The 27,799-nt window shown below is 43.3% G+C and overlaps 1 protein-coding gene across 1 annotated transcript; it reads left to right on the plus strand.

Annotated features, from left to right (window-relative positions):
- The first annotated feature begins 402 nt into the window (after positions 1 to 402).
- On the plus strand, positions 403 to 23,526 carry LOC126412763 (probable RNA-binding protein EIF1AD). The gene is made up of 3 exons (XM_050082516.1): positions 403 to 559; positions 880 to 1,123; positions 22,725 to 23,526. The coding sequence occupies exons 2-3, from the start codon at positions 884 to 886 to the stop codon at positions 23,154 to 23,156; spliced, it is 672 nt and encodes a 223-aa protein (XP_049938473.1). The 5' UTR covers positions 403 to 559; positions 880 to 883; the 3' UTR covers positions 23,157 to 23,526.
- Positions 23,527 to 27,799: the final 4,273 nt, after the last annotated feature.

Below are 27,799 nucleotides of genomic sequence, written 5' to 3' on the forward strand. Positions count from 1 at the left end.
TTGTACTCTAGGTATGTCACGTTGTAAAGCGCCTCATCAGCTTCATACATTCCTATTAATTTTGTAATTGGCGGCACACACGAATTAAACTCCGCAGCCATATCTACAAACATACTACTAGTGTGGTGACAGAACGCTAAAGCGATGCTATAGCTCCAGGGACAGTGCAGTGAACAGAAGACAAGCGACTTTAATGATCAAATCTACAGCGAGGCCCTAGATTTGATCATATTTATTTTTGACGACAGGCGACATTTGACAAAGTTCGCTATTACACTATCAAATACATTTGACGTATCAACTTTGACAAAGAAGTATGGTGTTGTAATACCGGCCTTACTGGCGCGACCCGCTCCCCATGTCTCGACCACGGCCGACTGTTATCTCTGTTATGTGAGCTTCTTGGTTGACATCCTTTGACACGCGTGGTTATCCGGTTTGCCTACTGTTTACGATTACGTGCGGAAGGGGACGTGATTGAAGTTTTTGTTCTCAATTTGTATGCTTCGTTGACAACTGGATGATTTGTTATACGTCAGATATGAGTTTCCAAAACTAGGTAAATAGCTAGTTCGTGGTGTTGGTTTCGTAGTACATTTGTTGTTCATAGATAACCTGTTTGTTTGTTTATGGGTCATCACTTTTATTGCGTGGTAAGAATTTTAGTATTTAATGTGCAGATTATGGCGCACAAAACGAAGGCGTAGTTACAATTTCTAAATGACATGTGGGATACTGGTAAATGTAACAGTAGCACTGTATTGCCGTCTGCATGACGATTCTTTACAGTGAAACGTTTTCATTTCCTAAGTATTGCTGTAGAATGTCTGTCTGTTGCTAAAAAAACAGTGAAACGTTTTCATTGCCTTAATATTGCAGGAGAATGTCTCGTGCTACAAAACGGAAGCATGTTATCCGTGAAGTCTTGGTAGAAGAGATACGGCCACCAACTGAGGAACAGTCTGTTGTACAAGTCCTTGCCGGCAGAGGAAATAACCTGCATCTTGTTGCTCCGGCTTCAGGAGAACCTTTTCTTGCCTCAATGCCCACAAAATTCCGTCGTAACGTATGGATTAAACGTGGAGACTACCTGCTTGTAGAACCCATACCGGAAGGAGACAAGGTAATTCCAATTATTAACTTCTTTACGTCGACATAATCCGAAGTGGGAAATTATCTGGTGGTGTAAGATAAAACAAGTGATAGATTGAAACTTACTATGTCTGGAAGCAAAGGTACTACTTACATTTATAATTTATAGTTTGTCAAGCAACAAGCGCATTGGGACAAAAGTGCACTTAGGTTGTCTGCAGCCGTGAAGTTGCGTACTGATGTAAGTGATAATGAGCCTTATGTAACCATTACATGTGGTAGTGAAAGTAATCTGTATATCGTTGTGGGCGAATTGTCCGGCTTTGTTGTATCTATTTTCCAGTTACACTGAATAAGTTTTTTTCTTGGATGTAATGGTCGTGTATCAGTCGAAAATATTCTGCTATACTTGTTTCACGTGTAAGATAAATAATCTAAGAATACATAGCATATATGTTAAGTTAATGTGAATTGTCACTGTTTTAGCATTCCAAGGATAAAGGCAAATGTTACCTATACATAATACACATGCCTAATTTTACAGAAGCTGCACAAGAAATAAAAGTAATCTACATAAAAATGTAAAAGTTTTGAAAGAAGTTGCACATGAGGTTGTTGTTAGGGCAAAACGCAGCAGAATCTAGGGTGAGCATGAGCTAATAATTGGGCCCTTCTGTGGACCACCAGACTTGGATAAAAGTTATTTATTGAATCCCCACCCCCCGTTTTGCATTTTTTAATATGGAGCCGATGTAAATAATAGGCTTTATACTGTTCAGTTTGTTACCGCAACCAGATTTTCAGCTTTCACATTTTTTGACTTTGTAAACTCATAACCAAATTGTCACTTTCCAGCATAATAACCTAGTTGTTGGGCTGCAATACAGATCAGTCTTTCATCCCAACCAAGATTTCAGGTGGGATCCAATATATAGCTTTATCTGAGACTCGCTGAAAATTTTAAATTGAACCTCAGCTTCATATTACATATTTTCCCCCACCACACAGTCTTCATTGGAGACACCTGATTCATTCAACAACCAGAATGATGACAGTTTTGTAACTGGTAAGTGTGACAAGACATCATTCAAAACAATGTAACATGTTCTCTGAACACTATTGGGATAGTTTTGAAGCTCATTCATAACAGAAGTATACTAGATTTCATGTCAACAAATAGACCTGACCATTTTGAATACATCCCTGTTGAAACCTGCATCATTGATAATGATGCGGTGGTTACCAAACTACAGAGGGCACGTAAATGAGATAGAAAGATTGGGTCTAGTGTAGCAGGGGATACAACCCGTCGGCTTTGGACAATGACGTCACAATTCGCCAAAGAGCAATTTACCATTTTCGCTTTTGCTGTTATGTTTCAGTTTCGTTTTTTTACTGATTGCTTAATAAAGTGGATTGTTTATTCTATCTCGTGAGATTTTTTTTAAAAAAAGCCAAAAAACACTTATCAGCTACTGAAGGGAGCTACAACACTAAGAAGAATTGCTTCTCGATTGGCGACTTGTGACGTCATTGTCCAAAGCCGACGGGTTGTATCCCCTGCTACACTAGTCCCGAAAGATTTGTATGTTCGGTAAAGTATATAAGGAGTTTACCTACTGCCCTCTTTTGCATATCTGTTAGTAAAATTTTTGGACTCCCCACTGGTTCCAGAGAGAGGGTGATTTATAAAGTATAGGAGTAACTTTACTTTATAAATTTTACAAAACAGAGTTACAGGAAGTTGAAGCATATTATAATAATAATAATAATAATAATAATAATAATAATAATAATGACTTCAAAGTTCTTATGTTAAAATTCTACGAAAACCTGATGAAAGTGTTTTTAAAACCCCTACTGCTTACCACCCACCATGAAAGCTGGAACACGCACTACAGTCAAATTAAAATTACATTAGAGTTGACGTCTTGTCATGTGCAGCTACAGTGTTGCCACATGAGCTGCTGGTAGATTGTAGGTCACACACACACACACACACACACACACACACACACAGAGTGGGTCAGTTCACAAATGCTGTAGGTGTGTAATACGACACAGTGTAAGTGGCCACTGCGATGTTTGTCGCAAATGAGGGATGCCCCTTCGACAGCTGACTTTAAGTGACTGGTGACTGAACTGCGGCAGACAACACTTTTTGGAGCCCTGAGTTAAAACTCATGTTGGAAACTAACTGCAACTTTGTGAGCCGTCGTCTGAAACTATTCTCACACTGGCTACAAGGGATGCCATGTTACCAACCAAAGAGCAGGCCTCGTTAGCACTTGGTTACAGGTTAAAGGCTACAGAAATAAGCGGATATGAAGTCAGTACAATGATGAAAATGATGCAGCAAAGAATTAGAAATAATATTTAAAAAAATTACATTTGAACAGATTAACTGAACAAAATTAGCAATCACTCTCTTGAAAAGATATAGAAATTTTAAAAACATCAGTATATTTCATAAGAATCGAAACTACGACCTACTAAAAGTGGGATTTTTACGCTAGTCATTGCGCTACACCATAATACTGTGGTGATATATTTTTGATTGTTGTGACCTAGGCGTGGTGATATATTTTTGATTGTTGTGACCTAGGCACATGGATGAATTGCAGGCTTCAAAAATTTGGCTTCACGCAATGTCATGTGAAGCATACCAGATGTAAGACAATCTCTTTGATTATGACAAGGGTATATGTGATGCTTATGTATCCAGTAGTCAGTCAAAAAACCATGGAAGTGATCACAAAACTCGGATGGACAACACTGCAACACCCGCCTTACAGCCCTGACCTGGCTCCATGTGACTATCATCTCTGTGGGAAACTGAAAGACTCTCTTCATGGAACAAGGTTTGAAGATGACTCCCCCCTTGTGCATGCTGCCAAACAGTTGCTCCAACAAGTTGGTCCAGAATTTTGCTGTACGGGTATACAGGCGCTGGTTCCGAGATGGTGCAAGGCAGTTGAGAGGTGTGGAAATAATGTGGAGAAATGAAAATATTGTTCCTAAAGGATGTATCTACACACTGTAAAACTTTCAAACATGTGGCATAAAAGATGGATTAAAAAAAATAGTAGTGTGCATTTCTTTGGGAGTGACCCTCGTAGGTCAAGGGAAATGTCAGATTCCGCTATTGATGGTTATAGTTGTCAGTTGTTTTGGCATTGATAGCTGCCGTTAAACTATATAGCTCAAGGGAAATGTCAGATTCCTGTGGATTAATTGGTGTAGCGAAGTGTTGTAATTTAAATGTTTTTATATTATTTATTTAGGATGGTGCAATGTTTTTTTCTTGTTGTGTATTTAGTGTCTCCCTGCCCTAAATACAGTTTTCCATGGATGTCCTGTCAGTTTCATTTCATTTTTAGAGTGAGATACTATTGTGTTATTTTTATTGTTGTCTGCGTTTTTTGCTGTGTGTATGCAGTGACATCATTTGCGGCATTTTTTACACACTGAAAGTAGTCTTTTTCTGCCGTATTGATGTCGTAAAAATCTGCACACATGACTTTCAATTCAGATCCTTATCAATATAAATATGTAAGAGTTGAAAATATTGTTTCATTTATCGATCAACCTTCACAGATTATTTATAACTATGTGGTCAGCTCTTATGCAGTACTGAATTGCGTGTATTCTGTTTTATCGAATTTCAGTTACAGTCCATTTGTAGAGAACCTGTTACTAATTTTCAAGAATATATTGTTTACATTTTCAGGTGTTGATGTTCCTACATTTTTACTTACACTACTTGCACTCTTAGCAGAGAGAACTATTTATGTGTCTTGTGTGTACCATTTATATACAACGAGAAGAAGAGCAGGCCCAATATTGGTCTTTGTGGTACACTTGTAGGGATTATTTCCCATTCTCAGATAGCTGTTTTGTCCTGCACACCTAGGAGAATCAAATGCTTTTGAAAAGTCACAGAAAATACTAGTTGGCAACATTTTTATCATTTTATGTCTTGCATAATCCGATGCATGAAACGTACTGTAGCACATTCTGTGGAGAGATTGTGCAATCAAAATTCAGACCAAGTATCTTACTTTGAGAGGGTTGTTACAGCTCTTGCACACACAATGTTTTTTCAATACATTCAAGGAGGATCTAAGTAACAAGACCGATCAATAATTACAATTATCTGTTTTACTGTCGGCCTTGTAAACAGGTCTGACATCAGCAAATTTAAATATGTCTGTAAATATCCTTAGTGATAGTAGTGTATTGCATTTCTGACTAAATACACTGCATATATGTAAAGTACAGAATTCCAGCATTGTGTTTGTAATATTATTAACTCCATAAGAGGAGAGATTTTGGGTTAAAGTTTCATATTTTGTGCATATCAGGAAAATACTACATTTTCAGACACGAGTTTCTATTTTAAACTGAACCGTTTTGACCGCCACTACACACCCTCAGTGGCTGTAAAGGGAATTTATTTACACCCTGTTTGTGCAAACATAATCCATTGAAACTGTAATGGCTACTGTGGCCATCTGGCTGCACCGAAGCACTTTCTCTCATTTTACTTTGCAGGAAAACCAATTCACAACAACACATTCACTCAATTTATGTAATTATTAAAACTAATACAAGACTGTAATTGATCTTGAAAGAGCATCTTTTGTACAATCGACCGAATACTTCATGGCCACATACCACGATGGAAACAATGTTGGAACACACAATATCAAATATAAAATCAACCGTTTGGAAAGCCCATCTTCTCCTTGGAGGAGAACTAATGTACTGGGAGACGTTCAATTTGATCTCTCACCTACCATCACCCTTTCTTTTATTGATAATTTTCATGTCCATAATGCATTATGGGGCCACTCGAAGACCACTAACTGTGATAACTTAGTGGGGTTTTTTGAATTTTGACTTTTTCATGTTATGTAATAGCACTGTCACTCATTTTAACACAGCACCAGGATCCTGTCCAGCCATCGACAATGTGGTCCGTGCAGTGGAAGGTTCTTGATGAACTATGTGGTAATGGTCACTATCTGATTGTTTTATCCCTCCCACATTGATACTCAACTGTGTGGATTCTTAAGAATGCTGACTGGCACATTTTTAGAACTTTCATAATGCTTTATATGCCTCACTGTGGGACCTTTGAAGAGACCGTCAGACACACAATGACCATCACAGCACTGCTCAGTAGGACTAGCGACACTGCTTCCCTCAAGGCCCCCACCCCCATCATACGCCAGCCCCATGACGGACACAGATCACCACAGCCATAAATGCTACACAGGGAACTCCCGACTCTATAGGCAACATCTGTCAAGGGAGATTTGTATCCTATTTTAACGTCTCCAAGCCATAACACACTTACAAAAGAAGCAATGCTGGGAAAGTTTCATATTCACCATTGGAACTTGTATCTTCCTCTCACAGACAAGGGAAAAAGTCTTGGTGTATTTGTGGTCAACAAAAGGTGACTCTTATTTGAGGCTTCTATAAGGATGGCACACTGTAATCTGACACTGTTGTCATTGCTGACCACCTGTTGATGCACTATGTCCAACCATTGGCATCTGGCAACTCTCTCTCATCTCCACAAAAGACAAGCAGACAGTATTATCCTGTATTGAAACATACAAAGTTTGAAACTCTTCAATGTTAAAAAAAAAGAAGTAAGAACTCATCAGCACAATGCACTTACAGTGTACCAAAATACAGCTCCAGATCCTGATTGAATACATATTCAAATGCTACACTGTCTACTTATAAAATGCAAGCACCATAGCTTTGCTGTTTTTTAATCAAATTTGGCTTGAGGGAGAGTTCAATTCCAGTGGAGGGAAAGTATGACTATCCCAAAATCAAGGAACCCTCACAGGAGATGGATAGCTACAGACTCATCTGCTGTAATAACGTTTTTTGCATGTTCAAGAACATAGTAAGCTAATGACTATGCTCAGCACTCAAGATGACTGGCACCTCGTCTAGCAATTGGTGTGCTTTTTGGAAGGGCTGATCTGCTTGTGATCATCTACTGTGCCTAAAGCCTGCTATTTGAATGGCTTTTATCCATTATCAGCATCTTATCACTGTCTTTGGTGTGCATATGGCTTATGACACTGCATGGCAGTACCATATCACCAAAAACTTACTGGTGTGCGCCTTCTGTGACACTCCCTCCCAATCTTTATTCATAATTTTCATTCTCGACAGTCCTTCAGTCAAAATCGGTAATTCCCACTATGCTTCCAACAAACAGGGAAATGGAACCCCACAAGGCTCCATTCTTAGACAGACCCTCTTCTTAATGGCAATAATCAGACTTGCAGATGCAGTGGATTTATAGTCTCACCATCGTTAAATGTTGTTGACCTCTGCATCTGCTATAGTTTTTCCCATATGAGGGTCATTGAATGATGACTACGTGGCTGTACAAGGAAAGCAGACAGTTAGGAATGTACACATGGCTTCAAATTTACCACTACATAAACTTGTGTAATGTATTTTTGTCAGTGCAGAATTATTTGTCTGCAACCAGAACCTACATAATGACCTGCTTCATATGGCCGAGACTTAAAATGCTTCTTAAGACTCTTGTTCGATTAGTTAACTTGAGTAACCCTTATATGACAGCTTAAATGGGTGTGCCAGTTAAATTTTAATGTCCTACGGTTTCTCAGTAACACCTAGTGGAATGCAGACCATTGCACCACTTTTCAGTGCTACAAAGCTCTCATTTTATCACATTAAGCTTGTGGAAGTGTGGGCTATGGGTTGGCAGTGTCATAGATATTACACCTCTTATATCTGACCCACTGTTGTGGGACAAGGCTGGAGGATGGTGCCTATCAAACAAACCTGTGGGCAGCCTCCTAGTAGAGGCAGCGATTCCCCCTTCACAGCTCAGGCACCACCAATTATGGCTGAACAGTGCTGTACACATCTGTAACCATCTAGAACAACCGAGTCAATACCTTGTGTTTCAAGAAAAGTGACATTAGTCAGAAATTCCAGTATCGATCAAGTTACAGTCTGCCTGTTACTAATTTTGTTTACCTCCAATCAATCCTCATGTTACATCACACTTACAAATGCCCTAATGATGGGTGCCTTATCCTTATATTTGCCTTGATCTTTTTCTTAACCCGAAGGATGTGATAGACATCTTAGATTTCTGTCAGTTATTCATCTTGATACTCAGTGAGTACATCAATTCAGAATATAATTTATACTCATAGCCCAAGAGTTGAAGGACAGACAGAGCTTTTACATGCAACAAGAGTAGCAAGCAACACTCCCTGGTTAGTGGAGGCACTATCCTTACAATGGAATTGATGGAAATATGGTGTGCCATTCACTGCATTCACATTGAATCACATGAGTCTCTCCTAAATTTGCAGTGACTCCACAAACATCATCCAGGCTATAAGCCACTGTTAGTCCTGGCATCCTCCCCCTGTGGGTTCGGGGGTTAGAATAGGCCCGCGGTATTCCTGCCTGTCGTAAGAGGCGACTAAAAGGAGTCTCACATGTTTCGGCCTTATGTGATGGTCCCCTCTCGGGTTTGACCTCCATCTTTCTAAATTATTCCGAAGAGCGAGCCAATTGGGGAAGGGCGCCTTACATGGTGCACTGTATCCGTCGTGCAATTAGACCTTTAGCCGTCTTTCTCGTCGTTGCAATGGTGTCCCACTCGTTTTCGATCTCTTGGGCGATTCCCACACTGCACTCTGCAGTGTTTCTTTTAACTGCGACGACGACCTTGGCCAGTTTTGCACCTAAGATCCAGCACGGTAGCCAGTCCGTTGTGGTGGGGCCGCCATGTACCCTTTTGGTTGTAGCCCCCTGACAACACAGGGATCGCTCTACTGATGCCTGCGCCGTTAACTCCCCACGTATGCCAAGGAGTAGATGCCCATCGCCCTGGGGCATCGGGACTCCCGGCAATGGCCATCCTGCCAGGTGGCCTTTGCTGTGGCTGGGTGGCGCCCGTGGGGAGGGCCCTTGGTCGGAGTAGGTGGCATCAGGGCGGATGACCTGCAATGAAGCGTGGTACATCATCTCTCGCTGGCGGCCAGCCGTCAGCAGTCTCTAAGCGTTCGAGAGCCTATTTTAAAGGTAACGTTTATGACCCCAAATCGTTCCCCTCCCTGGCCACACCATGGGAGGAACGACAGGCATTGCGTGACAGTGAGACGTATTCGCCCAGATATCTTGTCTGTACCAGAGCTGATGGGGAATCTTTTCTATCCGTGAAGCCTCAGTTCTTTGTAGAGCATTTAGAGGACAAGTTCGGTGAGGTGGAGGGCTTGTCCAAGATGCGGTCTGGATCGGTGTTGATAAAAACGGCATCCTCTGCCCAGTCATGGAGGTTGCTCAATTGTGACAAGTTGGGGGATGTTTCCGTTAGCATCACGCCGCGTAAGAGTCTGAACATGGTCCAGGGTATTATATTCCACCGGGATCTTCTTCTGCAGTCCGACGATGAATTACGCGCCAACCTCGAACGACGAGGTGTTCACTTCATCCGGCGCGTCCATCGGGGTCCGAGGGATAATCAGGTCGCCACCGGTGCCTTCATCTTGGCCTTTGAGGGTTATGTCTTACCCGAAAAGGTTAAGGTGATGGTTTACCGTTGTGATGTGAAACCATATATCCCTCCTCTGATGCGGTGTTTTAAATGCTGGAAGTTCGGGCACATGTCATCTCGCTGTACTTCCAGCATCACGTGTCGGGATTGCGGACGTCCTTCGCATCCCGATACTCCGTGTGCTCCGCCTCCTATCTGTGTTAACTGCGGAGAACACCATTCCCCCTGCTCGCTGGACTGTAGGATATTGCAGAAAGAACGGAAGATAATGGAATATAAGACCTTGGACCGGCTGACCTACCCCGAGGCTAGACGGAAATATGAGAGGCTCCATCCTGTGGCACTGATGTCAACCTACGCCGCTGCTGCAACGACGGTTCTCCCGTCATCACGAATCGGCTCTAAGATCGGTCAGCATCCACCGGCCCCCTTGCTTGTGGGGGGCACTTCACACCCTGTTGCTCCTGCTCCATCTTCTCCAGGAGCAACACCCTCCCAACCATCGGGGACATCAGCTCCCCCTTCCCAGCCGGAGAAGCGTAAGACTTCTTCGGCTGCTCTCGCCAGGAAGGGATCCCTTGGGGACCTCCCTTCGCAAGTTCCGACCAGTGGAAAAGCGGACGCCCGCAAGTGGTTGAAACAACCGCCAGTCCCTGGTCGTCGGGCCTCGCGGTCGTCGTCTGTCCCTGAGACTGACCCAGTGAAGCCCATGCAGCCTGAACCGCCGAAGGCACAGCGTGACAAGCAGAAAAAGAAGAAAGTCCCCAAGACCAACGGTATTGCGGTGGCACCGATCCCACCGCTTCCTACAAGCTCTGCCTCTGAGGACCAGGTGGAGATTCTGGCGTCCGCTGAGGACCTCGCTCTTGCCGGTCCCTCGGACGCAATGGATGGCATTTGCACGGATGCTCCATTGGAGGCAGCAGGTGACCCAGTGGCGTAATCTGCCTTCCCAGTCCCGTCACGCCTTTCCCAGCCATGGACAACACCATCCTCCAGTGGAACTGCAGCGGTTTCTTCCACCATCTAGCTGAGCTCCGCCAACTTATCAGCCTTCACCCTTTCTTCTGCATTGCTCTCCAGGAAACTTGGTTTCCAGCAATGCGAACCCCCGCCCTCCATGGCTATCGAGGTTATTATAAGAACCGAGCAGCTTATGAAAGGGTGTCTGGTGGTGTCTGCATATATGTCCTTCACACTCTGCACAGCGAGTCTGTCCCTCTCCAGACGCCTTTAGAGGCTGTCGCTGTACGCGTGTGGACGCCACAGGCTGTTACCGTCTGCAGTCTTTACATTCCACCGGATGGTGATGTCTCGCAGCATGTCCTGGCTGCACTGGTCGCCCAATTGCCGCCACCTTTCTTGCTATTGGGCGACTTCAACGCCCATAACCCTCTGTGGGGTGGGTCAGTGGCAACAGGTCGAGGCGCCATCGTTGAGCATTTATTGTCGCAGCTCGATCTCTCGCTGTTAAATGATGGTGCCTTCACACACTTCAGTGTGGCGCATGGCACCTACTCCGCCATTGACCTTTCAATCTGTAGCCATAGCCTCTTACCGTCTGTCCACTGGAGTGTGCATGATGACCTGTGTGGTAGTGACCACTTTCCGATCTTTTTGTCACTACCACAGCGCCACTCTTCTGGGCGCCCTAGCAGATGGGCTATGAATAAGGCTGACTGGGACTTGTTCTCCTCCACTGCCGCTTTTGAGCCTCTCTCTACCGATGTCATTGATGCGGTGGTTCAATCGGTTACCACCGGCATCGTTACTGCCGCCGAATCTGCCATTCCCCATTCCTGTGGGTCCCCTCGGCGGAAGGCTGTGCCTTGGTGGTCGCCTGCGATCGCTGAAGCGATTAAAGATCGCCGGCGGGCGCTCCAGCGTCACAGGCGACATCCCTCCATCGACCACCTTATCGCCTTCAAACGGCTGCGTGCGCGGGCCCGCCTCCTTATCCGCCAAGGCAAGAAGGAGTGCTGGGAGCGGTATGTGTCCACAATTGGCCTCCATGTCACTCCATCGCAGGTCTGGGCCAAGATTCGACGCATCTACGGCTATCGGCCACCTGTCAGCGTCCCTGCGCTCTCACTGAATGGAGCAGTTTGTACTGACTCCGACGTCATTGCAAATCGCTTAGCAGAGCATTTTGCTATGAGTTCCGCTTCTGCGAATTACCCCCAGGCCTTCCGCTCCATTAAAGAGCGGATGGAACGTCGGAGCCTTTCGTTTCGCACCAACCACCCAGAATCTTACAATGCTCCATTTAGTGAGTGGGAATTTCGCAGTGCCCTCGCTGCTTGCCCTGATACCGCTCCTGGGCCAGATGGCATCCACTGTCAGATGCTGAAACACCTTTCAGTGGACTGCCAGCGGCGCCTTCTCGATCTTTACAACCGTCTTTGGGTCGAGGGGGAGTTTCCGTCGCAATGGCGGGAAGGCATTGTCATCCCCGTTTTCAAACCTGGAAAGAACCCTCTGGAGGTGGACAGCTACCGTCCCATTAGCCTCACCAACGTTCTTTGCAAGTTGCTTGAACGGATGGTGAGCCGGCGCTTGAATTGGGTACTGGAGTCTCGGGGCCTTCTGGCTCCATCTCAGGGTGGGTTCCGTAAAGGCCGCTCTGCCGCCGACAATCTGGTGAGCCTGGAGTCGGCCATCCGTACTGCCTTTTCCCGCCGTCAGCACCTGGTCGCTGTCTTTTTCGACATGCGGAAGGCGTACGATACGACGTGGCGTCATCACATCCTTTCTACGCTTCATGGATGGGGTCTTCGGGGTCCTCTGCCGATTTTTATCCGCAATTTTCTGTCGTGTCGTACCTTCCGCGTGCAAGTCGCGGCCTCGTATAGTTCCTCCCACGTCCAGGAGAACGGTGTGCCACAGGGTTCCGTTTTAAGTGTCTGTCTGTTTTTAATAGCCATTAATGGTCTTGCTGCGGCCGTGGGAAACTCTGTCTCCGCTTCCCTGTATGCTGACGACTTCTGCCTTTACTGCAGCTCTCCTGGTATTGCAGCTGTTGAACGTCAGCTACAGGGCGCTATCCGTAGGGCGCAGTCTTGGGCTGTAGCGCATGGGTTTCAGTTTTCGGCAGCCAAGACCTGCGTTATGCATTTCTGCCGGCGACGTACTGTCCACCCGGAGCCGCAGCTTTCTCTTAACGGCGAACTTCTTTCGGTGGTGGAATCACACAGGTTTTTGGGGGTGGTTTTCGATGCCCAGTTGACTTGGCTGCCTCATATCCGGCAGCTCAAACAGACGTGTTGGCGGCATCTCAATGCACTGCGATGTTTGAGCCACACCCGCTGGGGAGCCGACCGCTCTACCCTGTTACGGCTCTACCAGGCGTTAATCCAGTCCCGTCTAGATTATGGGTGCCTGGCATATGGCTCAGCATCCCCGTCTGCGTTGCGGGTGCTGGACCCAATTCTCCACAGCGGGATACGCCTTGCCACTGGTGCTTTCCGCACCAGCCCTGTGGACAGCTTACTCGTGGAGGCAGGTGTCCCTCCACTGCGGTTCCGACGCCAACGTTTGCTGGCCGCTTATGCTGCCCATGTTCTAAGCTCGCCCGGGCATCCTAACTATCGTCTCCTGTTCCCGCAGTCGGTCGTCCATCTGCCGGAACGTCGGCCCCGGTCGGGTTGTCCGATCGCCATACGCGTCAAGGAGCTTCTCTCCGGGCTTGGGCTTGTCCCTGTTCCACCTCCTTTCCGGGCACCTCTGCGTACACCCCCGTGGTGCGTCCTCGCCCTTGCCTTCGGCTCGACTTGGCACAGGTCTCGAAGGACTCAGTCCCTCCAGAGGCCTTCCGCCGCCGCTTTTATTCCATCCTGGCCACGTATCAGGGCTCTGGCATTGTTTACACCGACGGCTCGATGGTTGCTGGTCGAGTCGGCTATGCGCTCACTCTAGGGGACCATTCCGAACAACGTTCCTTGCCGGCTGGCTGCAGCGTTTACACTGCTGAGCTGGTCGCCATCTCTCGAGCCCTAGAGTATATCCGCTTCTGCTCAGGTGAGTCCTTCGTTATCTGTAGCGATTCCCTGAGCAGTTTACGAGCACTTGACCAGTGTTTTCCTCGTTCCCGTCTGGTGATGGCTATCCATGAGTCCCTGCATACTCTTGCGCGTTGCGGCCGCTCTGCGGTCTTCGTGTGGATCCCAGGCCATGTTGGGATGCCCGGCAACGAGAATGTTGACCGGCTGGCGAAAGAGGCGACTAGTGCACCATCTCTGGACGTTGGCCTCCCGGAGACAGATTTGCGAGCGTTCCTACGCCGCAAAATTCTGGACCTTTGGGACACTGAATGGCGCGCCCTGCCTTCATGCAACAAACTTCGGGCCATCAAGGGGGCTACCGGTGTGTGGCGCTCCTCCTTGCGGGTCTCTCGCAAAGAGTCTGTTGTCCTCTGCCGGCTGCGCATTGGGCACACTCGGCTTACGCACGGCCACTTATTGCGCCATGAGGACGCGCCTCTATGTCGCTGCGGCTCCGTTTTATCCGTGGTTCATGTTTTATTGGAGTGTCCGTTTTTAGCCGCGCTCAGGCAGTCGTTCGCACTGCCTGACTCGCTCCCTGCCCTTTTAACAGATGACTCGGCTATGGCTGACTTAGTTTTACGTTTTATTCGGGCAGGGGGTTTTTATTCTTTAATCTGAGTGTTTCTGTTTTTATCGTATTGTTTGGTGTTGATTCTGGCCTTTGGCCTCCGATTTTAAACTGATTTTTTAATGTGTTTCAAGTGGTTGGCTTTTCCTTTTTTATTTCTCTGGTCGGCCAACCACCGTCACACTCTGTGTGCTTTTAGTTCGTTTTGTCTGGTCTTTGTCTCAGTTTCTCTTGTTCAGTGTCGTCTGTGCTCTATTCTGTTACTCGTTTTTTTTTATTCTCTGTGGGTGTTTTTTAGTACTTGGACAAAGGGACCGATGACCGTAGCAGTCTGGTCCCTTTAATCCCCCCAAACCAACCAACCAATCCTGGCATCCCTTATTAACACTCTGCATTATATGCTGAACTTTCTGGGGTCGTAGCTCATGATGTCAACCCAGCAAGTACCTGTCACAGCCAGTAGATGTTACACTGAATGAGTCATTCTTTTCAAGACTTGCGAAAATGACTGCAATGTATTTGAATTATTGTTGGCTTTGTTACACACCATGGTCACACATCTGCTTGCACAGATTTTACACCTGTGAGTGTATACATATGAGCTTTTATCTGACTAGGACACTTGAGTGTATACATATGAGTTTTTATCTGACTAGGGCACCTTATGGACTGGTCAAGTCCGATTTTCTTTGTGTATTTGTAGGATTTGAAAGCGTTTACCCGGACAACAATTTCCGAAAACATTTCCCAGATGTTTTGTATGTGCTTGTAGCTGTATCTGAATGTGTAGTGTTGCAGATTGGTGATGGAAGAGTCTGGTTTGAATATCCTTTTGACATTTATTTTTACTTTTATGTAAATTATATATTTGCTGTCAGGAGGAAATTATAATAAAAAATATTGATTCATAATTTTATAATGAAAATACCATTTTGTTTTTAATTAAGTCATTTGAAACAAATTAAAATTTGATAGAGGTGAAAAAGTGACTTGCATACATCAGTAATACTCCAGAATGAATTTTCACTGTGTAGTGGAGTTGCACTGAAATGAAACTTCCTCACAGGTTTTTTCGTACACCACCGCACTGATAATAATAAATGAACAATTAACCTGCAGGTAATATGCCAGGTAGTTTCATCTGTAACACTGGTCCATTTCGTATGCTCGTTTCTCCACAGATTGAAGAAAGGAGAAACTACTGGGCATTAGCAGTAAACAGAGGAGATATAGAATCAAATTCGTCATGGAGTATTATAGATGTATATGTCATTTCAAGTGCCTGTATTGGATTTTAATTGTTTCATGTGACACGTAATTAAGAAAAGTTATGATTCAGTATTTTTTATTATAATTTCCATGTGACAAAAAATGCAGAATTTAAATAACAGTAAAAAAAGAAGTGTTATAAAGGAAATTTGAACAGGGCAGACTATAGTCACCAGTCTTAGACACTATGTGTTCAGTTACAGGTGCCACCAAAACATCTGCAAAATATTTTGCAGTTACCAGTCATTGAAAATCATCACATTTTTAGAGGCAACTTTCACTCGAGTTTTTCTTTTTTAAAATTGTGTCACGCTGCTTTAACCGCCCTCAGGCGAACTTTTAATCTCCTGGGTGATTTATCATCTCTTTTAGGTGACAATGTCTCTATGGCAGATCGGGTTTTAAGTTTTATTCGCGCAAGCGGCTTTTATAGGTCCATTTAATTTTTTAACATCACCCTCTTTTGAGCTGTATCTTTTAATTAGTTTTGTGTTGTAATCGACTCCATCCTAATCTTTTAGGCTGGAGGTTTTAACGTGTTGCAGAGTGGCTGGCTCATCCTATTATTTTCGTGATCAGCCAGCCACAGTCCTCTGCTGTGCAGTTTTAATTCCTTCTGCCTTTCTTCTCTATGTTGTTTTTGTTGCTGTGCTCCGTTTACCGTGTTTCTTTATTATTGACCTTGGGGATTTTCTTCCCCTAGAATTTTAATCTTCTGCTTCGAATGACTAATGGATGGTTTCCCTGTGCTCTGTGTGTTTATGAAACAAGGGGCCGATGACCTCTGCAGTTTGGTCCCTTTAATCCTCAAACCAACCAACCAACCATCTCCCCCCTCTCCCCCCTCTCCCCCCTCTCCCCCCTCTCCCCCCTCTCCCCCCTCTCCCCCCTCTCCCCCCTCTCCCCCCTCTCCCCCCTCTCCCCCCTCTCCCCCCTCTCCCCCCTCTCCCCCCTCTCCCCCCTCTCCCCCCTCTCCCCCCTCTCCCCCCTCTCCCCCCTCTCCCCCCTCTCCCCCCTCTCCCCCCTCTCCCCCTCTCCCCCTCTCCCCACTCTCCCCCCCCCTCCCCCCTCTCCCACCCTCTCCCCCTCTCCCCACCCTCTCCCCTCTCCCCCCTCCCCCCCTCTGCCCCCTCTTCCCCTCTGCCCCCTCTTCCCCCTCTGCCCCCTCTTCCCCCTCTGCCCCCTCTTCCCCCTCTGCCCCCTCTGCCCCCTCTCCACCCTCTCCACCCTCTTCCCCCTCTCCACCCTCTTCCCCCTCTCCACCCTCTTCCCCCTCTCCACCCTCTTCCCCCTCTCCCCACCCTCTTCCCCCTCTCCCCACCCTCTCCACCCTCTCCCCACCCTCTCCACCCTCCCCCCTCTCCCCCTCTCCACCCTCTCCCCCCTCTCCCCCCTCTCCCCCCTCTACCCCCTCTCCCCCCCCCCTCTCCCCCCTCTCCCCCCCCCTCTCCCCCCCTCTCCCCCCTCTCCCCCTCTCTCCCCCTCTCTCTCCCCCCTCCCCCCTCTCCCCTCTCCCCCTCTCCCCTCCCCCCCTCTCCCCTCCCCCCTCTCTCTCCCCCCCCCTCCCCCTGTCTCTCTCTCTCTCTCTCTCTCTCTCTCTCTCTCTCTCTCTCTGTGTGTGTGTGTGTGTGTGTGTGTGTGTGTGTGTGTGTGTGTGTGTGTGTGTGTGTTACGCATAGGGCCCAGAGCTATTGCAGCTTTTTTTCTCTCGTGGTCTGCATTCTCTTCCACCTATTTAGACCTTCCCATTCTAGCTCCTCCCCCTCCTATCCCCTCCGAGTTTCCCTTAATGAATACCCTGCTATTTCGTTGGGTTTGCGATTACTTTTCGGTCTTGTGTTGCCACTGTCCTCCCCTCCCCCCCCCCCCCCCCCTGCCCCCTTCCCTTCCCCAGGTTCCCTTTAGGGTTTGACCTCCCTTTCTAAATTCTGTTTCTGCAGTGTGCACCATTTGGGGAACTATCTTCCTAGCATCTCCAGTGTGGGTCCTTCCCCCATTCCAACCCCCCCACCCCCTTCCCACCAGCATGTGTAACCAGTCCATGTGGTGGGGTTATGTACCCATCTGGCTGAGCCCCCTGACAAGACAGGGATCACACTTCTGGCACCTGAGCTGTCACCTCCCTATGTGTACGCTTAGAAGTGGGTCATCTTTTTGGGGCATCGAAACTCATAGCAATGACCGGGGTGCCAGGCAGCCCTTGCTGCAGCCGAGTAGTGCCCACAGTGTGAGCCCATATCAGTGGTACCATGGCAGACACACTACAATCTGCACGTGAAGTGTGCTAAGCTCCCTACTTCTAGCCCCTCTTCTGCAGCCTTGATTCTCTCTCTGCTTTTACTTTTGCTTCCTCAGCCTGGGAGGAGAACCAGGTCTGCTGGCTTAGAGCGAAAACCTTTCCCCATTACTTGGTTTGTTCCAGGGCAGTCGAGGAGACTTTCACCGCTACCAAACCACACTTTTTGTAGAACATACCAAAGGTAAGTTTGGTGAAATTGACTCACTTAGTAAAATGAAATGTGGTTCCTTACTGATTAAAACATCTACTGCCAGTCAATTGGCGTCTCCTTTTATGCTTGAGTGTTTAGGAGACATCCCATTGAGCATCACTCCTCACATGTCCTTAACTATGACCCAGGGCATTATTTTCCATATAGACCTCCTCCTTCAATCTGATGTGGAATTCAGGACTAATCTGTTGCAGCAAGGAGCTCATTTTGTCCAGCGAGTCCTTAAGAGGTTCTGAGGACAGCCATGTTATTACGTGCACTTTCATCCTGGCTATTGGGGGGGGGGGGGGGGGGGAGGGGGGGTTAAGATCGTCATCCACATCTGGTTCCTTTCTTCTGAAGTCTAGTTTTGGCCCCCACCATCTCTTCTCCAGGCCCACTAATGAATGTTTTCATGGTGCAACCCTCATCCACGGCTCTTGTCTTGACATATCACGAGGTCCAAAAGAGCTCATCCTGAGGCCCTCTGCCGCCAGTTCTCCATTCTTGGTGCGTTTCATGGTTCAAAAGTAGTCTGTACTGATGGCTGGATGGCTGTAGTGTTTTCACTGTGGAGTTGATCGTCATCTCTTTTGCTCTTAAATGTGTCCGTTCATGCACCACTGAGTTCTTCCTTATCTTGAGTGACTCTTTGAGCAGTTTACAATCACTGGACCAGTGTTACCTCCTCCATTTCTTGGTCCTGACTGTCCGAGGTTCCCTTTTTGCCCTCGAACAATGTGGACACACAGTGGGCTTTTTCTAGACCCCAGATCTTGTTGGGATCCCAAGCAGTGAACTCACTGGCAGGCTGGCCAAATTGGCTACCGCTAAGCCACCTCTTGAGATTGGTATTCCAGTATCGGACCTTTGATCAGTATTAAATCGTCAAGTTTTGAGGATATGGAATACAGTAAGGGGGGGTGGGGGTATGTCACCCATCGCACTTCCTGCCTTTTGGGACCTCCAGTTTCTCCACGTATGGGGCACCTCGATCGCATTTCTTCCTTCCCCCCCTTTTCTTCTTCCTTGTTTCTTTCGCTAGGCTTAGTTGACCTATGTTAGACCTAGGAGGGTTTTCTTTGTTTGGGTTTTGTGCACTAGGCCCTTCTTTTGTGTTTAGTTTTGTTGACTTGCCTGTTCCAGGTTGGCAGGACTGATGACCTCATAGTTTCATCCCGTAATCATTAAACAATCCAACCCGTGTATTATATTTTATCTCCTGAATCTTAATTTAACATCTCTTACGGATGCTGTATGCCAGATTTTCCCTCCATTTTTTACTTGTGACTAGTGAATCTGGCTAAGCTTTGCATTTGCAAAATGTGTATGTATATGTGTATTGGATGTGTATCCTAATCTCCTCATCCCCTCTCTCTGTCCCTCTCATCTCCCTCTCTTTGCCCGTTGCCTTGTCCTGCCCCATCTCTCTGTCCATCACCTCCTCCTCCCCCTCTCTGTGTCCATCTACTCTTCCTCCTCTCCTGACCTTGTGCCTTGTTTATTGTTATTGCAAATTCAGATTCTGTTGTAGCATTCTAATAATAAGTCAGTAAGTTGTAAATATAACTTCTCTGTTCTCTGTGAAAAACTTGACTGTGACAGAAGAAAACAAAACAGCACATTGATGTGTATACCATTTTTATTTAAAAATATGTGTGTAGTGAGACAGAATATGTATGGAAGAAACAATTTTTCTGATAGTTTAAATGCCATACTATCGTAGGTAAAACTGATTGCGAGAAAGAAAACAAAACTGCAACACTCACAGCAGAGCAAACAGAGCATTTTCTTTCTCACGGTCATTTAAACCTGTTCATTTTTATTTAAAATATATAATCTCCTTTTTCCATATGAAAGTTTATGAGAGTGCCCTGTAAAAAATTGCAGTAAATTGGCCAAAAACTTTGACGTCCCAGAGTCGGTCAGGCCAAACAGTTCTTTTCCTAATCTGTTTAAGACACTAATTCAACAATTGGACATAGGTTAGTGATAAGGATGGAACCAGAGCCAAAGGCGGAAAAGTGTAGTGCACTAAGTCTGTGCTGAGAGAACAACTGACACTAATTGTATGTGGTGGACCGTTTCTTTATGCAATTGCAGTGGCCTGATTGGCTAAGTTCAGTGCTAATTAACTCAAATGGTGCAGTGTATTGAAGCTTTTTCTTAAGAATTATTTTTCAGCACAATCTTCCCAGCAACACTCTTATAAGCTCTCAGACTGAGTATGACCATCCAGTATATATAATAAAAATGCACTCCAGCAAGTATATAAATTCACATATTCGATTGCGACATTGAATCAGAGATTTCAGACGTTGAACAAATGGACATTTACATTTTTATTTGTATATAGATTTAGTAATCAAATGGTTTTTCCTTTTGTGTCTGACACGTCAAGTATGGAGGAACCCAGTACCATTACAGTTGGTACTTTAACACCCCTATTCCTTCTATCCATGCCTCACCTCTGAGCTATTTCAAAATGTAGTTCTTAATATGTTGGCTACCTGACTGTCATTTATTCTTTGACTATTTTCTTTAATATAATATCCTCTGATTATAGCACATATAATTTAATTTTATTAACTGAATTATTAATTTCTAGCATTATAAAAGGGCATTTTGATTTTCTAGCCTACGACAGTACAGTATTTTTCATGATATGTAATTAGTCCTACTTCCCCATTAGTTCTAAATATTTCAAGCAGTTCCCTTTTCCCTGGACAAGTTATTTTGATTTCTTCTGTAATCCAGGGCTCTTTTTTATGTCCTTATTAGTGTCTTACTTTTCTGTTTGGAAAAGCAGCTGTTAAAAATCAGTAGAAACCTACCTATTACCACATTAAATTTGGTTTTGACATCTGTCATGTTATACATATTTCTCCAGTCAGCTTTCTGTAAGTCTTTATTGAAACTTTCTGGTGTCTATTCATTAAGAGTTCATAAGTTTTGTTCTTGATACTGCATCACTGTCATCAAGTTTAATTTATTTTTATGGCTAGTTGTCCATCAAGGCCAAATTAAAATTTATATAATTAAGTGTTCACCTACAAATACATTGTCTGTTAGTTTACTGTTTTCCTGTGTAATTATAGTGGGAAAATTAATAACACAACTCATAAGTGTTAAGTAACATCTCCAAACATTTTTAAAATCTAAATCACGCACAAAATTAATATTAAAGTCTCTGCAGAGTATCATTTGCTTTCCCTTGTCTGCCAGGCACTAATGACTTAAATTTCACTAAGAATATTTGAGTATACTGCAGTAGTTATAAATGACTTTTCCATTAGCAATAGTCCACAAGCATTTGTCTAAGCACAAAAAACTACAGGTTCATATTTATCTGAACATGATTTTTACAGGCATGACTGTTGCCCCTTTCTCCATATTTTCTGTATAGAAATGGGCTGCTACTTTATAGTCATCTGTGTTATGTATTTACATTCAGTTCATAATGTTTACATCTACATGCATACTCTGCAAGTCACCATATGGTGTGTGGCAGAGGGCACCCGCACCACCACTAATCATTTTCTTTCCTGTTCCACTCGCAAATAGAGTGAGAGAACAAGCAGCTACCTATATGCCCCCGTATTAGCCCCAGTTTCTCTTATTTTTTCGATCCTTATACAAAATGTGTTTTGGCAGCTGTAGAGTCATTCTGCAGTCACCTTCAAATGATGGTCTCTAAATTTTTGCTGTAGTGTTCCTTGAAAAGAATGATGCCTTTCCTCCATGGATTCCCATTTGAGTCCTCGAAGCATCCTCGTAACACTTGCACATTGTTCAAACCTACCGGCAACAAATCAAGCAGTCTGCCATACAATTGTTTTGATGTCGTCGTTTAATCCTACCTGGTAGGGATCCAAAACACTTGACCAGTACTCAAGAATGGTTTTTTGTAGTGTCCTGTATGCAGTCTCTTTTACAGATGAACCACACTTACCTAAAATTCTCTTGATAAACCAAAGTTGATCATTCGCCTTCCCTCCTACAATCCTTACATGTTCATTCCATTTCATATCGCTTTACAATGTTATGCCTAGATATTTAATCAATGAAACTGTGTCAAGCAGCACATTAATAATGCTGTATTCAAACATTATAGGATTGTTTTCCTGCTCATCTAAACTTACATTTTTCTACATTTAGGGCTAGCCACCATTCATCACACCAACTAAAAATGTTGTGTAAGTCATCTTGTATCCTCCAGAAGTCACTCAATGACGACACCATCCCATACACCCCAGCATCAACAGCAAGAACTACATACTGCTGCTCATCCTATCTGTCAGATCATTTATGTATATAGAAAATAACAATGGTCCTTCCACACTTCTGTGGGGCACCCCTGATGATATCCTTGTCTCAGCTGAATATTCACTCTCAGGGCCAACATACTGGGTTATATTACTTAAGAAGTCTTTGAGAACTAGTCACGAAAAATAGTGACTGTGATGAAAGAAAGTCCTGGGTTGAAATCCAAATTCTCGCTGGATACAAGGACTGTCGAGCAGTAGATAGACAAGCCACATTCTGCAAACAGTGATTTCATATTTAGAGTACACACACACACACACACACACACACACACACACACACACACTTTCTCCTGTTATGTTTGCATTATAATATGCATCTTTTTCCTTCTCCATGAAATTGTTTAATTTTTTTAGGTGAAAGCTGAGATTGTCACTATTGTTACAAGAGATCATGAAAAGTTCTATCGTGAGCTTGGAATTTGGCCTCCAGAATTTGATAAAAATGGTAGTGGCGCAGAAAATCTCAAGAATGGAAGAGAAGCGGGAGATACAAGTGAAGATGAAGATCTCTTTGTGAACAAGAATAGACAGGTTGTGGAAGTGAGTGAATCAGATGAAACTGAAAGTGATGACGATGAAAGTGGGAGTGATTTGGATGATGGAGCAAGAGAGAGTGCCAGTGACAGCTGTGAACCTGTTTCTGTTGAGAGTGAAGCCGATGACAGAACAGGAGATAGTGACAGTGATGGAGGTGAGCCTGATGTTATCAAAGATACTTGTAGTTCAGTAAAAAAGCAAATTACCACTGATAGTACCTTGGAGAAACAGGAGAACTGTAAGGAATAAATAAAAAAACTGTTGATGTTGTATCTGGCAAAGCATGTTAACAACTGGGAAAGAAACACTGATTCCAACCCTGTTACAGATAATTGGATGCTTACTACATGTGGTTTTAATTATATAACGTCTCATATGGATTCAGATTATGTATGTAAGTGTTCTATGCTAGTTGTTGTAACTAGACAAATGTTTCAGACGGCCACTTTGTAAAAATTATGAAGTTGTATTGAATATTCATAGTATGTGAATAAGATGTACTTCATATTGTTTTTCAAAATAAGCAACAAAAAATTGAAATGCAAGATATGTTAAAGAGTTTATATATACAACTGTTTGGCAAAATAAACATGACTTATTAGTTGCTGTTTACATTTAATACTCTGAACATAAATTAATGTTTCGTTTCCCTATTCCAATAATTCTCTCTCTCTCTCTCTCTCTCTCTCTCTCTCTCTCTCTCTCTCTCTCTCTCTCTCTCTCGTGTATGTGTGTGTAGCACCAGCTGATTTACTGAATAAGGTTTTTTTTTTTGTCAGCAGATATATGGTGTAGAACTAATGCTGACACCTGTAACAATATCAGTATATGAAGTGTGTAAGTAAAGTGATGAGACTGAAAGTCTACTGTTTGATCTGACAGCACTGGTGGTGCCAGACTTGGAGGACAGGAGAAGGTGATAAACAGTCAGTACATGTTGGACAACACTAGTGTCATGTTAGTTGTCGATTGCACTTTTTTTTAGTAAAGAAGGGTTTGCTTCTGCATTCTAGCAGTAAGTGACATGAATTTTGAGCAATAGTATGCGATCAGGTTTTGTTTTAGTCTTGGACACAGTGCAACTGAAATATTTGCAAAACCTTTGACAGGCCCAAGGAGACAGTGTGTTGTCAGGGTGGTTTAAGGCATTTGCAAAATGAAGACAGTCAATTAAAGATGAAATTCACAGTGGAGAGCTATCGATTTCATGAATTGATGTGACAGACTCTGGGATCTTGTGTGTGTGTGTGTGTGTGTGTGTGTGTGTGTGCAGATCAGCAGTTGACAGTCAGAATGATTGGAGCAGAACAGAATTTGAATCATACAACCATTCATCAAGTACTGACCAATGAATTGGGGATGAGAAAAATCTGCTCAAAACTGCTTCATAGAAACTTCACACTGGAGGACAGGACATGAGGAAAGGCGATTGTGACAACTTTCTGGATCCCATTTTCTGGAATGTCATTATCAGTGATGTGTGGAATTATGAGACAGATGTACACTCGGACTTAAAGCAATAATCTTAATGCAATGAAGACAGCTGCTGATAGAGGTGAGTATTACTGAACCAACATTGCATGAACCATGGTAACTAAGTATCAACATGAATTGTTTACAGAAAAATGAAACAACTGCAAGCAGACCAGGGGAACAACAATTAGGATTTGAAAAATGTATGAATGTGCAAAGGAACACTGCCCCATGACTTAACGAAGGTAGGTTGAGGAAATGGAAATCAACTTTCATAGATTTGGAGACAATTTTTAATGTGTAAAAATTCTGAAATTGTCAAGCATAAAACTCAAGGAGAAAAGGAGTTGGAAGCACAGTTGAATGGAATGGGTAGTATGTTGAATATCAACAAAAGAAAAACAAGAATTATGCATGGAATCATATTAAATTAGATGGTAAATAAGCTTTCGGCCAAGAAAGGCCTTCATCAAAAACAGAGAACACGCACACACACGACCACAGTCTCTGGCGTTTGCATGACTGCATGATTGTATGTGTGTATGTTGTCTATTTTTGATAAAGGCTTTTTTGGCTGAAAGCTTACTTGCTGACAGTCTTCTTGCCATGCCTATCAGCGACACAGTATCTCTGCTATATGGTGAGAAGCAACTATCCTTTTCATAATGTCATTATTCCCTATTGGATTTTACATTGTTTAAATTAGACGGTGACAAGAGAATTAGGTTTGGAAATGAGACACTAAAAGTAGTAGTTATTCCATTTGGACAGCAAAATAACTGATGATAGATGAAGTAGAGGGTGCTGTAAAATGAGTGACAGGAGAAAGAATACACATATGTCAACACTGAATCGAAATTAAAGTATTTAGGAAGTCTTTTCAGAAGACATTTGCTTGTTGTGGATCATTATACATAAATTAAACTGGAACAATAAACGCAACAGACAAAAGGGCAATAGAAGCATCTGAAATATGTTAGAGGAGAATGCTGAAAATTAGATCGAATATGTAATGAATGGGTACTAAATTGTGCTGTGGAGAATTGTTTTATACTACAATTTGACTAAAAGAGTGGGTTGACTGATAGGACACATCCTGAGGTATGAAGGTATAGTTGATTTGGTAATAAGTGTTTTCAGAGGCTGATGTTAAGGCCCCTGTAAACAGTCAAATTCACTGTCTGCTTTCTGTGGATTTGCCAAACAACTGTGCAGATGTACAATGTTTGCCAAGCGTAGGTTAGGTGGGCATAATGCTCTGAAATTTTCAGTTTTATAATATTGCGGTCAATAAGAGGTAGTTGTTCCCTCCAACTTCAAACTGAAGTCCGGGGTGGGTTGTTATGTATATCTCATCCAAGTTCCAGCTCTGTTTGATTATTAATTATAGATAAATTTAAAATTTAGCTATAACATTGAGGTAAATGTGGATAAAAATTGATGACTGCTTAATAAAAACACTTGAAATAACTCTTTGTGACATTGATGATTTGTAGCCAAGTTATCCAACATAATATTGAACTGAAATACCTCATAAATTAGAACAGTGCTTAAAAATACTTTCTTCTTCACGAAAGGAGAAGTAGTAGGGAAACCCGAAACAAGTTTAATTACAGAGGCTAAGCTATATAGGTAACCAGTAATAGTATACTTTTTAGATCCTCTTATTCTATCTTGACGTCCCAGGATCTTCTTCTGTGGATGTTTTTCGCCGTATAGTAAATCCATATCTATATCTAAGCTACAATCATGATTTGAGATATTTGAATCTGAGCATGAAGAATAATCATCTGCCTGGCTGATCTGTCTTCTTCCTTTTTTTTTTTTTTTAAAAAAAATCCGTGTAATGAAAACAAATTTACAAACAGTGGAAAACCCAAGATGGAACAATGACAAATCCAGCTTATGTCAATTTGTTTCTACATCACACTCTTTTTATTTCTGTGGTAAGTCTTTCAATCTTAGTAGCAAGATTTTCTTTTCCCAAGCATTCTCCTTCCATTCATTCTTTATTAGGTGTTTTTGAGAAGCACATATTCAAATGCTTTGCTCGAAAGTTCTCCCAAATCTTCATTTTAGACAGCAGAATTATATTTTCAGGTGAGATAATCTCAGGCAGTGTTTGCTGAATGTCATCTTCTGAGGGGGTTATAATCAAAGAACTGTCATTATATTGCTGAAACTGTGTGGATATACCCAAAAACACCTGTCAAGATTTGTCCCATTTCACTATTTTCTGACAAGTGCTCTGTTGTTGATTTTGGGGATCAATTGGAACAATTATTTCCATATGAAAATGAAGCTTAAATGCAGTAATATCAAGGAGTAATTCTCTGATTATTCTTTTCAAACCCTACATTATACAACACCCAAAAGCACACTATTAACCACTCGCACCAAGAAATCTGAGAGATCAAAGAGCAAAAGCTACTAAAACTAAATATTTAAGGCACAAATATGCCATTTTCAATGAATGTTTTAGTCATCGTGTGTTCCTAGAAATGTCAAACATTTTGTGTTGCCTAATTGTGTTTACTGTGTTGTCTACTCTTGATGATATTTCATATCTTGTCATGAAATTTGTTATAGGTTTTTACTGACTTACGTAACTCCATTTACATAAACTCACTCATCATTATTTTATTTGTTGCATCTCGGATGAGCTTGATTATAATGCTTGTATCGCCAGGAAGGAGAATTCTAAATACCTCCCATATGTGTATATCACAGTGGTTCTCAAAATTTTTTCCTGTGGCCCCCCCCCCCCCGCCCCCTTGTGAGGAAAAAAGAGTATCAGCTCCCCTCACACCAACCCATTTTAATAATAAAAATAGTCATTTTGTATTTTCTTAGCTTTATTTTCTGTTTTACCAAATTCAGTTTTGAAGGACTTTGTGCAACAGAAACTAAAACTGCACGAATTATTGTAACGAAAGTATGGAACAAATTGTTTATGTTCATCACATTTTCATTTATTCAGGAATTATGAAATGAACAACATTTACAAATTCAGCAAAAAAGGGTTACAAAAGCACTATGAATTAAGTGACAGATGAGGTTGCTTTTGAGAAGAAAGTTTCTCAATACATGGTGTAATAGCGGTAACATCCACTTGAAGTTGTTCTCTTACATTTAAATTTAAATGATAGTTCAACTCCAAAGCTGAAAAACCAGTCTTGCACATGCATGTTGGTGCAAAAGGAATCAGGATCTCATTGCATTTTGACTCAGTGCAGGGAATTCCTTGCTAATATGTAGCCAAAACTCCAACACAGACACTTCATTAAAATTACTCATCACTGAAGTACCACAAGAGGGATCGGTAAGTTGTTCTTGCTCTTTTATGTTTAGATAATCGAATTACATTTATCAAAATTGTCACTGAAATACTTTTTGAAGTGAACTTTGTGTTGCAAGAG

Source organism: Schistocerca serialis, chromosome 7 (genome assembly GCF_023864345.2).
Source record: "Schistocerca serialis cubense isolate TAMUIC-IGC-003099 chromosome 7, iqSchSeri2.2, whole genome shotgun sequence".
Classification (NCBI taxonomy): Eukaryota; Metazoa; Arthropoda; class Insecta; order Orthoptera; family Acrididae; genus Schistocerca; species Schistocerca serialis.